General features: G+C 37.6%; 1 protein-coding gene and 1 long non-coding RNA gene across 2 annotated transcripts in view; one reads left to right on the top strand and one right to left on the bottom strand.

Annotated features, from left to right (window-relative positions):
* Positions 1 to 961: 961 nt before the first annotated feature.
* LOC119498156 lies at positions 962 to 16617 on the bottom strand. The gene is made up of 3 exons (XR_005209070.1): positions 16547 to 16617; positions 7718 to 7868; positions 962 to 2308 (listed from the first exon to the last, which is right to left on the bottom strand). It is a non-coding gene; the product is annotated as an uncharacterized LOC119498156 (long non-coding RNA).
* Positions 7203 to 19612, top strand: part of LOC119498155 (vasoactive intestinal polypeptide receptor 1-like) — a 32101-nt gene continuing 19691 nt past the window's right edge. The window contains exons 1-2 of the mRNA XM_037786722.1: positions 7203 to 7543; positions 9125 to 9233. Of these exons, the coding sequence (XP_037642650.1) occupies positions 7454 to 7543; positions 9125 to 9233 (199 nt within the window). The 5' untranslated portion in view covers positions 7203 to 7453. The remainder of the gene's footprint in view (positions 7544 to 9124; positions 9234 to 19612) is intronic.

The raw sequence follows: 19612 nt of genomic DNA, 5'->3' as shown, positions 1-19612 counted from the left end.
CACAATTGGATAGGAAAGATAATTTAAATTATAAAAAAATAATATCATAACAAAATAAAAGGGGGTAGAAAATAATTCAAGGAACAAAAAAAAAAAAAATGCATAAATACATAAATAAATAATAATAAGACTGCACTCTTCCATAGTAGCTCTAGGGGTCATCATCATATATGTTCAGTTCTTCATAAGCCCTGAGGAGAGACTTTGCATGTTGTCCTTTCATTAGTCTTAAAGCACTGAGATGATTGTCCACAAGGTCCCTTTTGAAAGGCCAGCCATGAATGTATGCATAGGATGTATGAGCCAAGCATCCCATTTTATTCATATGGGCCCAGCCTCATACATAACTGTGATTTTATATGTTTAAGTTTGAACAAAATGCAATGTTGCTTTTGTCTTTCCAGATGGCAAAATGGACCTCTGTGAGTACATCTTTTAAAATAAAACTAGGCTAAATGTTACGAATTTAAAGTTTAGCTCAGGTTTAGGTTCCTTGTGGAGCCAAATCCTGCAGAAAAACTATTCAAGGCTACTGAATATTAATAATAATATTTTGTATAGACCAGAAGACAGATTATTTGGCGTGATAAAGTTTGATATAATTTTAATTTTAGCAGAATTTAGCTAGTTTTCAGTGTGGCTTAGGTAGATGTATTTGATATATTGTTATTATTATTATTATTATTATTATTATTGTTATTATTATAACAATAATAATAATAATAATAATGTATTGATGTGTTTTTTTGTTGATTACAGGCTAACACTTACAAGGGCTTTTTACTATATCTTTATTGCCAGGTGGAGGTAAAGTTACAATGACTGATTGAATGATTACATTTTACATAATTTGTAAGGTATTGTACGATACAAGAAATTAATGCCAAATTATTGTTTAATGTTCAGCTATCATAGAATCAATTCATAATTTGTGTAACAAGGATTTAAAGGGTCTAAAAAAGCTAAATACATAAATAAAAGAAAATAAAACATATTACCATCATCACAGTTCCACAGTATATTGACCACAATCCCCAGTCAATACATTGAAAGCAATGCTAACATTCTTTTACAACTGTAAAAACCTCAAAGGAAATAAATATATAGATTTCAAAATGAGTGGCATCAGCTTTTAAATCTATCCTGTGAAACTGAGATTGATGTGTTAATCCTGACAGCTTCAGAAATCTGACAGAAGTCAGAAAGCTAGCCTCAGCTAACCTCCTGTTTCAAGGAGTGTTATCATCTTGTGTAAAATGATGAGAAAGGTTTTGACCCATGACGACATCACAGAATCAGACCTACATCTTATTCACATCCAACCGCTCTGGTTGACAAATAATTTACAACTTTCATCTAATCTTTGCTCTTCGAAAGGCAAATAGGGCAAGTATGAAAAGCAGCAAAAGCTAAATTGTGAAATTAAAATCAAAGCTTGTGCTCTACTTCGTACCAAAGTGATGACATCAGTACACTGCAATTTATGATTTATCATTTACAGGAGACCTACTCTTCGCCAAAAGGACAAATCTGCATCACTACAATTAGTAAAACAACTTCCTTTGACTTTGTTCTGGGAAGGAGTTCAACACTATTTTCACTGATTGGCTGATTCATTCCTGCATCATCCAGCCCTTTTCTGACCTAGTTTGTTATTACTAACAGTTCTTGTTATTGCATTTCTTTATTTTTGCATTATGTATGTCCCATATCTGGGTGATACAGTATGTCTCTACTGGGTTCTGTTCTGTAGTGCTGTGTATTACTTCAGGGTTTGTTTTTTATGATTTATTATACTTCTACAATTCATTTGAGGACCCATTGCATGCAAAACCACCTCCACAAATAAAAGTGCACATATCTGTTACAATAAATGGTCTAAAAGTCCTTTGACATACGTTTTTCTTACTCAACATCAAAGGTGCTTATTATAAGAATGAAATATTTGGGCTGTAAAATTAGCATTTATGAATGAGGCCAAGAGCATTGCTAACAGGTATGAACAAAAATATAAACAATTCGGTTGCATGAACTGACACACATCACATTATATGGGACAGAAAAGTGAGCGTTTCATTTTTACACACAGCAGAGCCTTCTTACACCCCTGACATAAAAAATTAATGGCTAGCTCTTTCGCTTCAGGTTATAGGAAACACAATTACACAAGTATTGCCTGACCGATGTCTCAGCCTCAGGAATAATACATGATGTTTGAAATTGGGTGTCATTCCTCTTTTTAAGCAATCCTCATTATGTATATGTCCTGTAGCACTGACAAGGTCTGCGCTGGGCTTCAGGGCCATGACTAAGGAAAAACAACAGAGAAAAACAAGGAAAAACATGTTGCAACCTGTGTTGAGTCAAAAATCTATCAGGGAGAAGACTATGAATGGCAGGGCAAACACATCATTTGGCGTGTTTGCATAATTTAGTGGAACATAACATAAAATAGCATAACAGTGCTGATCTTGTTTGCAGTCAGAACTTCAACTTGTAGCAGTACTGTCTTCTATTTTCATTATCAAATAATCTGTTGGTTGTTTTATCAATTCACCTCATCTATTAAAATCAGAAAGTTCAAGTCCAAGGTCACGTCTTCACATTGCTTGCTTTGTCAAACCAACAGTACAAAAACCCAAACATACTCCATTTACAATGATATAAAACAGAGAAACGCTGCAAATCCTCAGATCGGAGAAGCTGAAATGAGAAAATATTTGGTTTTTCTTTGTGCTTGAGAAATGACTAAAACTAAATAGTTGCCGATACATTTTCTGTTGATCGACTAATCAATTCCTATTGTAATGCCTTTTGTCAATTTAACTGCAATGGAAATTAAAATGATATATACATATATTATTAAAATAGGCTATGTTTATACAGCCTCATATGAACCTCCGCAGGGTGAATGTGCATCGGTAGATCTTCCCTTGACTCCTGTATAAAATGTCACTTTACTCACTGTCCTGCATTATTATGAACTCTATTAAAAATAAGTCACTGCTGTTAAATCTAAGGTAAAAGGCACAACAAAATGCTATTTTGTTTATTTATTTATAAGCACGAGTGTTCACTGCCCTCTAGTGGTCACTGTGAACAACTGCAATATCAAATTCGCCAAGTTAGCGTCAATGCAGCCGTGTCAACATATTTGCACTTCTTGGAAATGTACACTTTCTTAGCACATTACATGATAATTGGCAAATCATCAAATCATTGACAAATAACAAATCCTTTCAAAATAAAACTTTCAACGTATACAGAGGTGTAGTTACTTGTGTTCACCATGGGAGAGCAGTGTATAGCCATGTCAATGATTGGTCATAAGCAATAATGACATAACAACATGTCAAATACACGATATTTAGTATAATTATTTAATGTTATACAGAGTATTTTTTTTAGGGATTATTTTGTATACACATAAACAAAAAGAAGCACAACATTCCAAATGTTTTTTGCCTTTGTTTTCCCCATTTGTGTTGACAAGAAGATGCAGGGATCAACAATAAATCCTTGCTGTTAAATCTAAGGTAAAAGGCAAAACAAAATGCTCGCAGGTTGTCCAAAGCAAAGAGATATAACCTGTGTATTTAAAATTACGAGTGTTCACTGCCCTCTAGTGGTCACGGTCAAGAACTGCAATATCAAATTCGTCAAGTTAGCGTCACTTCTGGGAAATGTACACTTTCTTAGCATATTACATGATGCAGGGCTTTATATTATTTTATAACGGAGAATACATTAGAAATACAGATACTATTATGAACATAAAATGTATTATTGATATATCTAAAGAATATAATCAGTATTGATAACTGTATTATTCTTAAAGTCTGCAATGGCACTAGCTTGACAAATACTATGATGCAGTTCCTACTTGTAACCACTGGAGGGCATTAAAACTCGTGATTTTAAATACACAGTTCAAGTTAGCAACAGGCCATTTTCATTTACCACTTGTTTAACCTGAATAATGTATATATTTATTTAGTATTAGCAGTTCCTGAGTCTACCTCTATGTTGATGCGACAAATACACAATATTTATTTAGGTCTATTTAATGTTATACAGAGTATTCTTTAGGGATTATTTTGTACACAAAAAGGAAAAGAATAAATCGCTGCTGTTAAATCTAAGGTAAAAGGCAAGACAAAAAATGCTCGCTGGTTGTATAAAGCAAAGAGATATAACCTGTGTATTTAAAATCACGAGTGTTCACTTTGTCAAGTTAGCATCAATGCAGCCATGTTAACATACAGGAAGGACCCCCAAATAGGTGAAATACAACAACAATACAATGCAAAAGAAGAAACTAAAAATTAAAAATTACTACAAAGAGATATGAAACAACCTAAAAAAGACACAATACAACTACAGAAAAATACAAGCTGACCACAAAAAGACATATTACAAGCACAAATCTGAATATTTTCTGAGGTTTTGTAGTCTTCTATGATAGTTAAACTGAATATTATTTTGGTTTTGGACAGTTGGTCGGACAAAACAAGACATTTTAAGACATTGCTATGGGCTCTTGCAACTTGTGATTGCCATTTTTTGCTATTTGCTGAAATTCTATGGACCAAACCATTAATTGATTCAACAAGAAACAACTCATTAGGTTAATCGATGATAAAAAAATATTGTTAGTTGTAGCGCTAGTATCAATCACTGATCACATCTGACCTGTGCTTTTCCCATTTTCAGTTTGCTTACAGTACAATCGGTTGTTATATCTTGTGAAAACACTCATCTGTTTTCACTTTATACAAGAACCTTACTGTTGTTCTCCACAAAATTGAAAGGAGTGATCAAACAGGTGATGCAAAGCCTTGTTTAAATGCAAATAATCAATATGTTTGAAAAATATGTCATTAGCCAACAGCAGTTGGTGGTATCACACAAACCTTTTGTTAACCTGTGTTTGTAAACGGGTCACAGTATTTTAGTATTAGCTTTATGGGAAGCTACACGCTGTATGATGACCGGAACCTGATAACATGCTACCAAGAGGTTTGTTTTTAATTAATTTTGAAGCCAGTGGGACACCATGTTTCACACTGAGGGACTCAAATTCAATTGTAGTGTACCTCTGTTTGCAAGGAGGATAAAAATGTTCCTGTAAATTAATCACTACAGGTCCAGAGGAGCAGTTGAAGGTTGAATCCTGTGTTCCTGTTCTTGGGAACCTATTCTGTAGGGAAGGCTTTCGCTTTTTTAGCGCTGGCCTGCTCCAAATTCACACCTGCAAACTGCCACATGTCCCCAATTACTGTCCATAAATCAGCTCCAGCGGAACAACAATGGATATTTATATACTATTTGTTTAAAGATACCAAGGTGATAACAGCATTCTGGAGATTTTAACCTCTGTCCTTCAAGTCATGATGGCACAACTTGCATTTAGCTACAGTATCCTCTGTGTTTTGGGGCCCCGGGACCTGCTGGTTGGTGATCCAGCCTTGTTAACAGACACCATGTCAGTGGGGGAAGCATTCACATCCTTAAAAGTAGTAAAATAACTAATACAACATTGTAAAATACTCCATCACAAGAACAAGTCGCACATTCAAAGTCCTAAGAGTAGAGAAGTATTATTAGTAAAACATGATGTAATATCAAAACTTATATGATTTGATAATATCAAAAGTAAAAGTACACATTAGGCATCAGAATGATCCCTCCCAAATGCTAAGAAGCATTTTGATGATGTAACTTCTTTCTTTTAATCTACAACAACGCATCATATTTTGTCAGTGGTGGAAAGTAACTAAGTATTTACTCAAGTACTGTACTAGAGTACAATTTTTGAGACACTTTACTCAATATAATATAGAGTATTTCAATTTTATGGCACTTTATATTTCTATTCCACTACATTACAGGGAAATATTGTACTTTTTACTTCACTACTTTTCAATTTATAAAATATGATCCTGTTCTGTAGATTAAACTCTCCAACAATAATAGGCTACTGTATAAAGTTAAAATAGGCTCCAGCTCTCACATTAAAATGCTGCTTACGTGTTAAAGCATCATCCTCAAATTTCTCATAATATTATATCTATAACAATATAACTCTCTTGAGAGGAAGCATTCTGCCAAACAAGTGCTTTTAATTGAATACTTCCATTTTGCTGTGATACTTTTGTACCTTTAGGCAAAGTGAAATCTTGAATGTATCATATGAGTATTTTAACCGAGCTGTAATGCTACTTTTACCCTAGTAAAATATATTTATTCCACCACTGTATTTGATAAACTGATCATGTGTTCTGCATGTAAAATCTTAAAGGGGAACACCACCCAAATAAAAAAAATTCTAATATGTTATTTCCATGGCCTAGGAAAGTTCAATCAATACTTGTGAACATGAACTCCTCTCTCTCAAAGCCAGAACCAGAGAAGTAAGTCTCAAACTTGTGTTGTCATAAAGTCTGGAGCTGCTAAATAGACAATGAATGCTGATTTTATGGACCCACAGAATGTTTGTTTTCCTTTTTATACCCAAATGAGCTTTGTTTTATTGTAATGTTGTCAGCTATGAAACATAAAATGTACCAATATAGAACGAGCGCAGTGTGTGAGTGAAGGCAGGCAGAGGAGCAGAGTACAGCAGAGACTCCGGCCCTGGAGACCAAACTTATGGTCTCCCTCGCGTCCTCCGACCGCGGCCAACACTGTTTTGCAAGACGGGCTTCACTAGATACAACCAAGAGGTTTTGGTGCTTCCGTGTAGTTTGTGTTGGAATTTTGTCTGAACAGCGTAGCCACAAGCGAGCGTGCATGGGAAACCGACCCGGTAGATTTATACCTGTAAGAGGTTACAAACAGTCCCTTTAATACATTAAATTTCATAATTATTTCACAAACTGCTGTGCGACTGGGCTGGAATAACATGTATGAATCTTGAAAATGGGCATAGTTCCCCTTTAATCTGCAAAGTAGGCTAACAAGTAACTGTAGTTTGCATATAAATGTAGTGGAGTAAAAATACAATATTTGCCTCTGCAAGTGAAGTACAAGTACCTCAAAACTGGTAATAATGAACAATATATCCTCTGTTAAATATGAAGTACTTTGCCTATCATAATAATAAATACATATTTATGTATTTTATGACTTGAAATCAGGTCATTGGCTGTTTGTTTTATCACTGTCAAGTCTGTGAATGGAGAGAGAGAGAGAGAGAGAGAGAGAGAGAGAGAGAAAGAGAGAGAGAGCAGATGTGAGGCAGCAGCTCTTCACTCCCGCAAGTTTTGCAGCTCTCACCAGGAGAACATGGGGATTCATCTATTTTAAGGTTGACAGAGTGCATTTTCATACCGAGGGTATAACGAAGAAGTCACAGTCTTTAAGAGGCTCCAGAGGAACAAATAAACCTGGATTTGTCATCATCATCATCATCATCATCATCCGATGAGGATTAAAGAAGACAGAGAAGAAAATGGAAGTGTATTATTGTAAGGCGCTGCCGGGACGACAGGAGACATTCATCATCCTCATCTTTTATCTTCATCTGTGCTACAGGCCTATGGTGAGTGTGTTTATTCTTTTATCATGTATATATACATTCTCCCTATATTTGGGACACAATACTCTCATTCATGAAGTGATGAAAAGTTTAATGAAAAAATGTTTAATCTGCAAATTAGGAAAATCTACTTACTTATAGCCTAGTAACAAAGTCTATTTATTGCAGCGCTATTACCTTTATTATCCTCTGTCCTTTCCTGGCTCCTTGGAGCACACGCACACCCTCTTGGACAGCAAATGTCCTCATCTAGCTGCCGGCGCTAATTAGTGCTTATCAAGGCTGGAGACCTGATCCATCACCACCTGTCTGTCTGTCTGGTATCAGCCTGTCAGTCAGAGACAAAACATCAACAGGGGAAACAGGGATAAGAAATTAAATGAGTCCAGATGTTGTCTTATAGTTTCAGTATGCATTTGCAACATGCATGTTGATAAGAAATTAGCTTATCAATTATGTTATTATTTGGAGGCAAAATGTCAACTTAAAGCTGCAGTAGGCAGAATTTATTTGGCATCATTGGGAAATAAATTCCATAATAACCTTTCAGCATATTGTAATTCAAGTGTTCTTAGCGAAAACTACACTTCTGCACCTCCTCCTGGCTCTGTTTTCAGGCTTTAAAAAATCTAGCCCGTGACAGGAGACTTTGACCAATCACAGGTCATTACAGAGAGAGATGGAGCGTTCCCATTGGCTGTTCATTCAATGGAGGCAGCTGTCAATCACTCGCAAACTCTTATCAAATGGTCAAACCAGGCAGCGCTGATCATATGAATCAATATTCTGTTACTGTAATGCCTATTTCTCGCCTCAAATGTTTTCAGAAACATCTTGTAGTGTACTGTTTTGCTGTAAAATGAGAAAGTGTGCTCCGGCTGGTGGGCGGTGCTTGGTATTTCCTCAACTGATCTCAACATGACTGCTGGGTCACAAACTCATTTTACAGCTAAACAGTACACTGCAAGATGTTTCTGAAAACATTTGAGGAAAGAAATAGGCATTACAGTAACAGAATATTGATTCATATTTGATCAGCGCTGCCTAGTTTGAGCGTTCCGAGTTTGCAAGTGATTGACAGCTGCTCAGAGACGGAAGGCTCCAACTCGGCTCTGATTGGTTGTTTTCCTCCGGTCTGTGAAATCTTGCAGATGCCATTAAGAGCACTGGAGGACACCAGATGACACAGAGGCACATGATTTTTTTTTCCAGATTACCTGTCTCATGCACTACTGTCAGGATATAGTGATGATTTTAGAAAAATAACTTTTTTTAACCATATTTGCTCCAATTCTACCTGCTTCAGCTTTAAAGAGCAGGGACATTAAAAATGTATATATTTATTTTTTACTTTTATAAATTTGGGCATCTTCCGAGAGGATTTTATGACAAAAGGGGACATATAAAAACTAATTTCTTGAAAAATAAACATGCATGAGTGACAAAAATAAGAAGTTCTCTATCCAAAGATTTGTGGCTGTGGATATGTCTGATATGTTGCACCCAAGCAACAAGCAAAGAGCATTGACTTGTGGCGCATGTGCTGCTTTAGGCTAGATAACTTAAGTTGTCTGGTATTTTCAGGCTGAAGCCATTCATCCGGACTGCGCCATCATCTCTCAGCACCTCAGGGCTCGGGAGGTTTGCAGCCAGACGAGGAGGAGTGAGGCGCAGAACCAGAGCGACCACAGCGGTGGGTTCATGTGAGATGCTGCTGCTGCTTTGTGTTTCTTTGAGAGATAACTGGGAAATCCTTGGCAGACTGCGAGAGGTTTTTAATAGACAGGAATGTGGGCTAAACTGAAAAAGGGAATAAGAGAAAAGAAGGAAAATGATGTGCGTTAAACTTTCTGTAGGAGGTTTTATTATCTGCCAGTTAGTTTTTAGATTTTCTTTTGCGGTATGCTTTTTGTAGCATTGTGAGCATCTTTGCAGCTCAATTGACCCTCTGATGACCTTCATGTCAAAATACAGTCCAAATGTTTAAGAGTCTTTAACAAAAAGTCCAGTTGTCTTTTAGACTTAGTAGATAGCACTTTAATTACAACGTTTCTTTAGGTGTCTTTATCTGTATTGTACCTGGATGTCTTTAACAAGACAGTAGGGCTGAAACTAATGATGTAATGCCTAAACATTTAGGAAAACAGTGAGAGATGTCTATCAAAATCTCTCAGAGCCCAAGGTGATGTCTTCAAACAGTCCAAACCCCAAAATACGCAGCAGTGGGTAGAATTGGAGCAAATATGATTAAAAAAAGTTATTTTTATAAACCCGGCAGCCATGTTGAGATCAGTTGAGGAAATACCAAGCACCGGCTACCAGCCGTAGCAAACTTTCTAATTTTACAGCTAAACAGTACACTACAAGATGTTTCTGAAAACATTTTAGGCGAGAAATAGGCAAAGTTTGCTCAACATGGGTTTATAAAAATAACTTTTTTTTTTGCCCTGAGAAATGGAGTCATGCAACATATCCTCAGACAACGGTTCGTACGATATCTTACAAAAAGTTATTCCACATTTTTCTTGCGTTTTCCTACGAATGTCCAGCAACACATGACACGTGTCAATTTCCTTTCCAGTCTTTTCAAAATAAACCTCCGTCTTCACATGAAACAACTTGGTTAAGTTTAGGCAACAGAACTACTTAGTTAGGTTTAGGAAGAGATTGTGGTTTGGGTTAAAATAACACCGGATGTGGTATGTGTGTTATATGACAAATAAACCAATGTTGACTTGACTTGATTTTACATGGGGTATGAACAGCGGTATCTTGGGCGGAAGTGTTTTTTGACCCACCGATCCACCTCGACGGCGCGGTGTTTGTCGCTCTTTATACTTCCTGGTTCACAAGTACGTGGATGAATTGATTTCATGGGATGTTTACGAATTACAGTACATTACTTTTCATAGGCTACGAACGTTGTATGAGACCAGCCTGAGTCATGACACCCATATAATTTCACTTTAATTTCCTTGTGTGGGATCAATAAAGTTACTTATCTTATTTTGAAAAGACTGACCATGCAGAGACTGACTGAAATCGGTAACATCTAATCTTCATCATACTGATCTAATATCCACACTGACACCTGTTGTTCCTCCTGGTGAGGCTTCACCTGCTTGTCCCTCCAATCTGACTCGTTGACGTCATTGTATACTAATGGATCTGGCGTCTCCCAGAGGGCCGCACTGCATGTCTCCATTGCGAATTGTGTCACTGAAGCCGAGCCTTTCACCACTTCATCAGAAACTGCCCCAGAACAACAACACTCTGGCAACTCCCCTCCGCGAGAGTGATGAACTTTAACATTTCCAGACTAATTTGATCTTAATTACCACTGATGACTGAACGTCGGAGCAACACAACACGTTGGCGCAACATTGTCCTCTGCTGCTCGTTATGCAGATAAATGTCTGCTGATGAATTTCACTGTCGAAGTAAGTGTGTTTGTGCGTCCATCAGTGTGATGCCGACCATGCAGCTGACATGTAATCATGCAGAGCTGGAGAGCCATGCAGAGTTGAAATTTCACTTTTGTGAAATAATGTCATCAGTGGCTGACTCCTGGTGGTAATGGGCCCTAGTAGACGTCATGTGCTGCATACTGCTGTGAGACGTGTTGCCATTGGCCAAAAATAAGTCACTGGTTTGATTTAGGTTTCCACAACTTTGGTCCATAACTCAACAACTGTTCGATGGATTGACATGAAATTTGGTGCCCAGTGGATGAATCATCATGAGTTTTGTGATCCTGATTTTTCTAGCACCACCAGGTTGGCATTTGTGGTTTTAAGTGAAATATCTCAACGACTATGGGATGGATTGACATGAAATTTGGTCCAGACATTCGTGACATTGTAACTTTGTTGATCCTCTGACTTTTCATCTAGCGCCATCATTAAATTTCTCCAATACTTTGGTTTATTACCAAATACCTACCAAACTTATGGCATTCCCATCAATCCAAGCTGTACTTTGTGTTTAGTGCTAATTAGCAATTGTTAGGACACTAATAGGCTAAGCTAAAATGGTGAACATGGTAAACATTACAACTGTTAAACATCGGTATATTAGCATGGTCACTGTGAGCATGCAGACATTGGCATTTAGCTGACAGAGCTGCTAGCATGACTGTAGACTCTTAAGCCCAATTACAATCCGGCCCCGTCACACCCCCACTGCGTGGTGGACTAAACTCCGTTTGTAGTCACACTCACAGCTCAATGAAGATTCTTTAAGCTGGAGGGTAGAAATACAGCAGCCACTTTGGGACGAACGTCCCTCTCTCTGGCAAGGAAATAAATATCCGAATCAGAAATACTTTATTGATCCCTGGGGGGGAGATTGAGCTATGTTTTGCTCCCGTTATAGAGTATAAATATAAATATAGAAAAATAGAAAAATCAGTAGAAAAATATAAATAACAAAGATATATAACAGCAGTTCAAATAAAAATGCTGAAAAATAGGATCTCTGCAAATTATATAACTGCATGCACTTATAAAAAATCGTGAATAGTGTAAAATAAGAATATTAGCTTAAATGTTCAGTATAAATAAATGCAGTGTTAATGCCGGAGTAAACCAGATTATTGCACAGCTGAGTTTTTGCACTAAATTATTGTACTGTTAAATCTGTATTGCACAGTTGAAGATATAATAAATTATGGGGTTATAACTCCTGATAGGTTAAAAAATAATAAATATACTGTATGTGGTATGTATATATATTCTAGACTGGACAAGGGTATATTTGATCCTAAATACAATTTATTTACTTTATGTTGTTGACATCTGTATGACAGGCATTTAATTTATTCTACTTACTTTATTCTACTATCAGTTTGAGCAGTTTACAAGTAAATGTTTGTACTAGTAGTCGCACAGAACAGAACCTGACATTGGAGCGTGTTCCATGACGAACACAAAACGGTGTTGCACGTTGTCAGTAAAGGCAGCTGGTTAAGTCGGCATCGATGCAGACTCACTGTTGGAGGGTTTCATAACCCACTTCCACTCCCCGTGAATTGGTTTGGAATGGCACTTAATATGGCAGACCCTTCACGCGAACGTGCAAACAGAGTGGAAGTGGGTAGGGAGAGGGTGTAGGGAGTGGTTTGGAATTGGGCCAGAGTCTTGTTCTTTACTAAACAACTACACAATTGATCCATTATTGGAATTGGTACCGATGATAGCACTTTACAAAAAACACCGAAAAATTAATTGACTATCTGTTTCAGCCCTAGTTTGGTTCTGTGTTGATTCTGCAATTCATCAGCAATCAAACATGTTTTTGTGATATTAATCCAAATTGTCTGTAAGAACTGATCATTTTTTTGGGCATAGAAATAGATTGCAAGTAAAGCTGTTTAAAACTGGTTTGAAAAATCAGTCATGTTTTGTCAAAAAGCAATGATATACTTTCTGTCAAAAACACCCAAATTTACACTAATCATTACCATTAAAACATTAAATCCCACTGAGAAGTCAACTGAATGCATGCTGCTAAATAAATGAATTTAGAAATGAAATGAAATAAAAGATGTCATCCAGTTCTTCCCTCAGCGGCTCTCTGGAAGCACTCACTCTGTGTCCAAAGTAATTTCAAACGTCATTGTTAATCCTAAATGAGGTGACACTCAAGTGGTGAAATGTAAAGCTTCCTCTAGATCTATCTCTTGATAAAAGCCCAAGAATAGAGCCCTGCTCAGTGGGAGACAAAAGCTCTTGGTCGATCTGAAAGGAAATGTTTGAAACTAGTCATCAACCTCTTGAGATTAGTGTTAATTGTGAACTGACAGACACAGCAGGGGACATTATGGTTTCCCCACATGATAGTTGAAAATTCCCCCTATGATTAAGCACCAACACAAAGATGTCAGTCGCAGTGGAACAGTGTAAGTTTCCATAATTCTAGGTTTCCACTGCACTCACTGTGGAAATTTCTACAAATGTTTCTTTTAAGACAGATCATATAATTATGACTCTTTCTTTTCTTTCCAATCTCAGGCTAAAAATTAAATCTTTTCATAATCATCACATCAGTCTCAGTGTCTGTATGACTCAAATCCAGAAATCTGAATTTATGCATCTAGGAGCAGGAACTCCCTTATGGGAATATTATTCCACCACTTGACAGACAGTAAAACTTTAATTCACACTTGCAAGCAATTTAATCTGCAAGAGCAATCCAACAAACAGCTTGAAGTAAACAACCTAGATATAAACTTTGGTTGAGACACAGTGCAAAACAGCTGATCTGTGCAGAAGGCTTACAGCAGCATGTTGAGATAGTTTCCTGAAAAATCTGTGCACACAGAAACACCCAAACAATAAGAAACAAGCTGAAGAGTCTCCAGACAGCTCTGTGAGGATCATCAACATCAACATCAGCATGCGAACGTGATCACAAAATGGGTGTTTCTCAAAGTCAAGGAAGGATCCTTCAATGGCTGAATTTCAAGGATGCTATACGTCATCGAATCCCGCCGAAGGACTGTTCCAATGTCAAGGATCCTTTGAATTCTACCAAGGACTGAGTCCTTCTTTCAGATGATTTTCAAGGAGGCTTGTGTGTATACTCCGCGCTCGTAAAACACCCACAATCCTGTGTGCACGATGCATTTCCTGTCCCCCGTTTTGGAAACAGGGGAAATATGCTAGTAAACTTTAAGTTATTTCACTTAAGCAGTTTGTGAAAATACGTTTCTGAACTTGAGGTGTGAATTTGAGGTGAGAAATTACCAATCCAGTTGCTGAAGTGAATCTTCACTCATATTAGATCTACAAGGCCTAATTTAAAAGTTTGTTCCGACTTTCATCGCTCAGCGACAGACTCGTTGAGCGACGGATTTGTGTTTTACAGTCGGCAAGATAAAATTGCTTTTTTTCAATGGAGTCTTGTGGCTTTAAGGAGAGCATATTAATTGTATGTTTTGTATGTTTATGATGTAGATGCTAAATCAGCATTTTGTTGTCATCCAGCACCAAATTGGAGAAAGTACAAAACTTCCCTCATAACATAATTTTAATATTGCTCATGTCAAGTAACAAATTGGGAGACAACCACCCAAAACTAACCGACATAGGCTGCACGTCAAACACCCACATCCATTATATTCTATGTGAGCCCACATACTGTCATCGTGTCCGAATATGCTGTCCTACACTTGACATCCTAGCCACTATACCTTCACTACTGATCCTGTTTGTGCGGAGTGTGCTGTTTGTGTGTGCTTCATGTGTCAATTGATGGCAAATAATGCAACACCACAGTACATGATGGGGCTCCCATCACCACTTCCTCTGCCACCTTAAAATCAGACCTTTTTGATGAAGCTTCTTTTAATGAATTCATCTGCTGCTTTGTTGCCGTCTACTGCCAGTGTAGTAATTTAATCAGTTCTACCTTCAGCTCTCCTGTCCTTAAGTGTCATTAACTCCGCAGCTGGGTCTGTACAAACACTGCTGTTTGGTTTTGTTTGTTCAACCCACCAAAGTGCCTATAAACGTGCCACCGTCTCTGCCGTGAAAACTGAAATACTATTTAGAAGCTGTTTCCCCCCTTGATTAGACGTCTTGTGTTTTTCTATTAGGATTAAACCCATGTAAGACGATCCTCCCACATACAATATGTTTCCCCTCTCACCAAATCTAAAATTTAGAGGCCAACATCCAATTCCGGAATTAAGAAACCACAATATTGGAGAATAAAATCTCTTAATCCTTGATACCAATTACCTCAACACAGTTATTTAGTCACTGTATAAAGACACCGCATGTCTTCCTTTAAACCCCAACAGATAGTTGGCTTGTAACCACGTCCGTTATTTTCAAGCCTATACTTCACTGCCACTCTTAATCGTCTTATCCACAATGGATTTCAACAAGATGCACTTGACAGGGGGGCGGTTTGAAAAGCGTTGTTTTTTTGGAGTGATTAATTGTGGCTTAGTGTGGATGGAAGCCCACAACGGAGAGAAAAACAATGCATCTTCATATTTTGCAGGCTTATAGTGTGTGGCCACACCAAGAGTTTCAAGTTAGCCCTCTAAGGAATCAATCTTTCACAGCAGATATTTTGCCTTTTATATGTCACCAGGTCAATGCACAACACCCAGAATAAAATAAACTGGAGCCATAGACTGCAATATCTTGACAGTGCATGTGGACGTGGCCATAATAAAGGAGGAATGGAGTAAATTGTACATAACTCAAAAACAATAAATGAACAGGCAAGGAAAAGATACAATGTGCGGCGAGACTGCACTATCTGGGAGGTTGGTGTAGTGTTATAAGTAGAAAAAGGAAATTGTCACAAAATATGTAGGCAAATTATGAAAAAAAAAAACAATACACGCAAACCAAATCGAAAATGTTCTACAACACTCAAATGTACTCACAGCAGGCTAAGGTGACTCAAACCACACAATAAAGCACACATGCAAGATGAAAACTCTACCACTCAGTCCCGCCTTTAACACATGCAGAAAGCAACACAATACAAATAAAACAGAAAATGGTTCATTCAGTTGATTAGTTAAAGACACACTGAAATCTAACAGGTCTGGGAAAAACAGTGGTTGGCTCCTCTAGTGTTAGTTGTCTCTCAAAAGGACATTTTACAATAAACATTTTACAAAACATATGCAATGTAAAAGTAAATAACATACCATGCTAACCTGTAACACAATCCCCTACCCAAGTTGGAGACATGCAGGTGACTGGAATCTATATTTATAAAGAGCCATGTTCATTTTGTATTAAAGGGACTCAAAACCAATTCAAAAACATCTGTTCTGCTTGAACAAATCTTGTTTCTTGGATGATGTGCCTAAGCAATCTCTCCAAGTTTTAGTCCCTCACCATGAAGAATCTGACAAATAACACATTTCAACAAACAAAGTCTTTCATTTAGTGTCTTTGAGCTAAAAGGAATATGTTTTGGTTCTGCAGTTTCACTATTAAAATCATACTTTTAAACGTATTTTAAAAAGAAGCCTACCAAATCAAACACCAAATAAATGCTGGCCTCTCTCAGGTGTGTCTCGGTGCAGGAAGTAAAGCCCAGGTGAGCTTCCCGCCCCTTTTTATAAACTCTGCCCCTCTCCTGGGTCTTAGTGCTAGACTTAGTGCCCTTCCACAGATAACAGGAAAAGCACAGGTGTAATTTAATTCAAGTGTCCTACTGAGAATTGTCCAGGAACTGATCGATTATGAATGTACTTTTCCTGCTATAACATGTCCAAATGTCTTCAGTAAATTAGGGTACAAGCTCTTCAGAGCCCCAGATTTGTTTTTACTAAAATGTCTTTTTTGGTCCCCAAATATAGATCTATAAATATTGTATACTTTAATTTCACGCTGCTCTGGCTCCATCAGACTCCCTCATAATTTATTTTCTAAGATATCATCCATGTTGTTTTCTGAGACAAAGCGGAACGAGCAGAAATATAATTTTTCAAGTTTTTTTCTCGTGCATACTGAAGCCAAGTTTTTCTCCCCTGGCAGATTTTGGTCAGGAGTCGACTGAACCCAGAATAAAAATGAGGAATGGATCCAATAAAAACTGTTAATTACTACGTCTAACAATAATAGCATACTTTATTTATATAGCTTACCACTTGGCATACAAATAAATGAAATTAGAATGTGTTTCACAAGAGCTGAATAATAAACCCAAAAAGACAGATGCAAAAGGACAAAAACATAACAAAAAGACAAATAAAAGTTTTTTAAAAAGTAGATTAAAAGTAGTTAAAAAGAGGAATGTTCGCTGAAGACAATGATTGTCATAAACACCTGAATGTGTTAGCTGAGTTTTGGCTGCTGTGGGAATCAACGGGAGCTTTAAAACACATCTGGATTAGGCTTTAATGCCCAACAAATATTACTCATGATTAAGCTGCTCATGCACATCACTCTCACTCTCTGCTGTGGTAAAGCCTCACAATAAATAGCACCGCCCCTGAGACAACCACTCATTGAGCTAACAGTCAGTGAAAAGACAGACCTGAGATCTGAAAGTGCATTTTGACACAATCCCTCTGCCCCTCCTGGATCCTCGGCTTCAGGAATATCAGTCTGACTCAGCCTGACAGCAACACAGCAGACGCTGACGTGTATTCTAAAATGTGCAGGTCCTGCGTGAATAACTGCAGCCTGTTGCTTCCCAGAGTTACGTTGGAGGTGACATCATTTTTCGTGCGACCTCCTATTTGTATGTAAGTTGTTTTTGTGAGATAGGGACACACAGGAGGAGTGGATAATATATTAAATACGCTGATATTTCACCCAGACAGACTGCTGTCTTTAAATCAATGCTCTGTCTCAGATTAATGTCAGCAGCCACAGTGGATGGCTCGAATTACTTGGACTCTTTATTGTGATCAGTTTTTTAATTTTAATTCATTTTCAATGATAGGTAATTAAAGAACAGAACTTTTGAGGTCTTATGAACCAAATCGTGTTATTATATATTCTCAGTGTAGCTCTGTGGATGTCTTTGGTTCATGACCTGCTAGCGTGGCTGCAAACTCTATAGACTGTATAAAAGAAATGGACGTAGTCACCGTGATGTCACCCATTGGTTTGTGGACTGCCGTTTTGAAGCCTCAAGTTTGGCATTTTGGCCGTCGCCACTTTGGTTTTTGCAACCAGAGGTGACACGAGAGGGTGGAGCTAAGTACAACCGAACGCTGAATAAGACATTTTTAGGCGACCAAAATGTTACAATTAACTTTCATGAACAGAAGACACACTGAGAAAGGGTTAAAGTTCAAAAACAAAAACACGGACAACTCCTAGACCGGACAACGCCGTGTTAGCGACCTGTCAATCACAAGGTAGCCACGCCCTAAAGCATACCCTGCTTTATGGTCGTTTTACTCTAAATGGAACCATAATTTAAATTATTGCATTTAATGTTAAATGTATGGATAAATGTTGTTCACTAACGTCCTGAGAGAGAAGAGGAAGAATCACATTTTACATGCAGTCAGACTGTGTTTATGTTCCAGTCAGAAATCACTCCCGGCCCTTTGAAACACTTTTATGTTCCTAGAAACTTAAAGCGCCTGAAGAGTTGAAACTTTTTTTTTTACAGAATAGATTTCCTGCTGAAAATGTATTTGACATTTATTTTGGTCTTAACTGCAGCCTTGGGGATAAATGAAAGAACTCCTTGCAATTCCTTTAATGTTGACATTTACCCACTGTGGATGAAGATGACTGCAGATATTTGCAGCACCACACACACCAAGTTTTTCACAATGTATTAGAGTTACTCCGTCCATTCATTTATTCACTCCTGTCAAACCTGTCACCTTGCCTCAGGAGACCACGTCCTCATTGATATGTGAATGAGTCCATTATAAACCGGTAAGTAATCTAGAATCTGGGAAATATGGGACAGTAGATGGAAAAACCAGAGCGTGTGTGACATTACGCAAAAGCTTTTACCGCGCAGTCCATTTACAGAAACAAGATGAGGTGAGGACTGTGGATAAGACCTGTCAGCTGGTGTAGATTTATTAGGCCTGCATTAATAGAAATATCCTCATTTGGTTACATGAGAATAAATATGTGACTAGGTAATAAGGTCACCTGCATGTACAGTACTGTTGTCTTTGTGGTTAGTGTGGGTGGATTTTCTCCAATGAAAGGCTGGAGGTGGGCCGAAATGTTTCAATCCTCTTCTCAATAAATGTATCGGCAGGGAGTCATGTGAGGAGCTCATCATTCATAGAGGATGAAGCATTTGACTGATGCATAAATAGTGCTTAATCTGCTTTTCCATAGTAACATTTGGTTCCATTTACATGCACACAATAATGTCACCATATTGTGAGAAAAGCAATATTCTTTTTAAGCCGCTTATGTGAATGCATAAACTGGCTCCTCCTTATTATAAGCAGAAAATATTCTTTTGATCATACAGGGGTTGCCCTGTTGTGCTCTTGCATTGCAGAAAACACAACATATTTCAAAGAAGACTACTGCTAGCAGCTCTGTGAGGCTTAGTGCAGTGCTTTGAGCTAAATGCTAACGACAACAAGCCAACAGCTTACAA

The sequence above is a fragment of the Sebastes umbrosus genome, chromosome 12 (assembly GCF_015220745.1).
Source record: "Sebastes umbrosus isolate fSebUmb1 chromosome 12, fSebUmb1.pri, whole genome shotgun sequence".
Lineage (NCBI taxonomy): Eukaryota > Metazoa > Chordata > Actinopteri > Perciformes > Sebastidae > Sebastes > Sebastes umbrosus.
The sequence above is the reverse complement of the archived record's forward strand: the minus strand, read 5'-3'. Positions and strand labels throughout refer to the sequence as shown.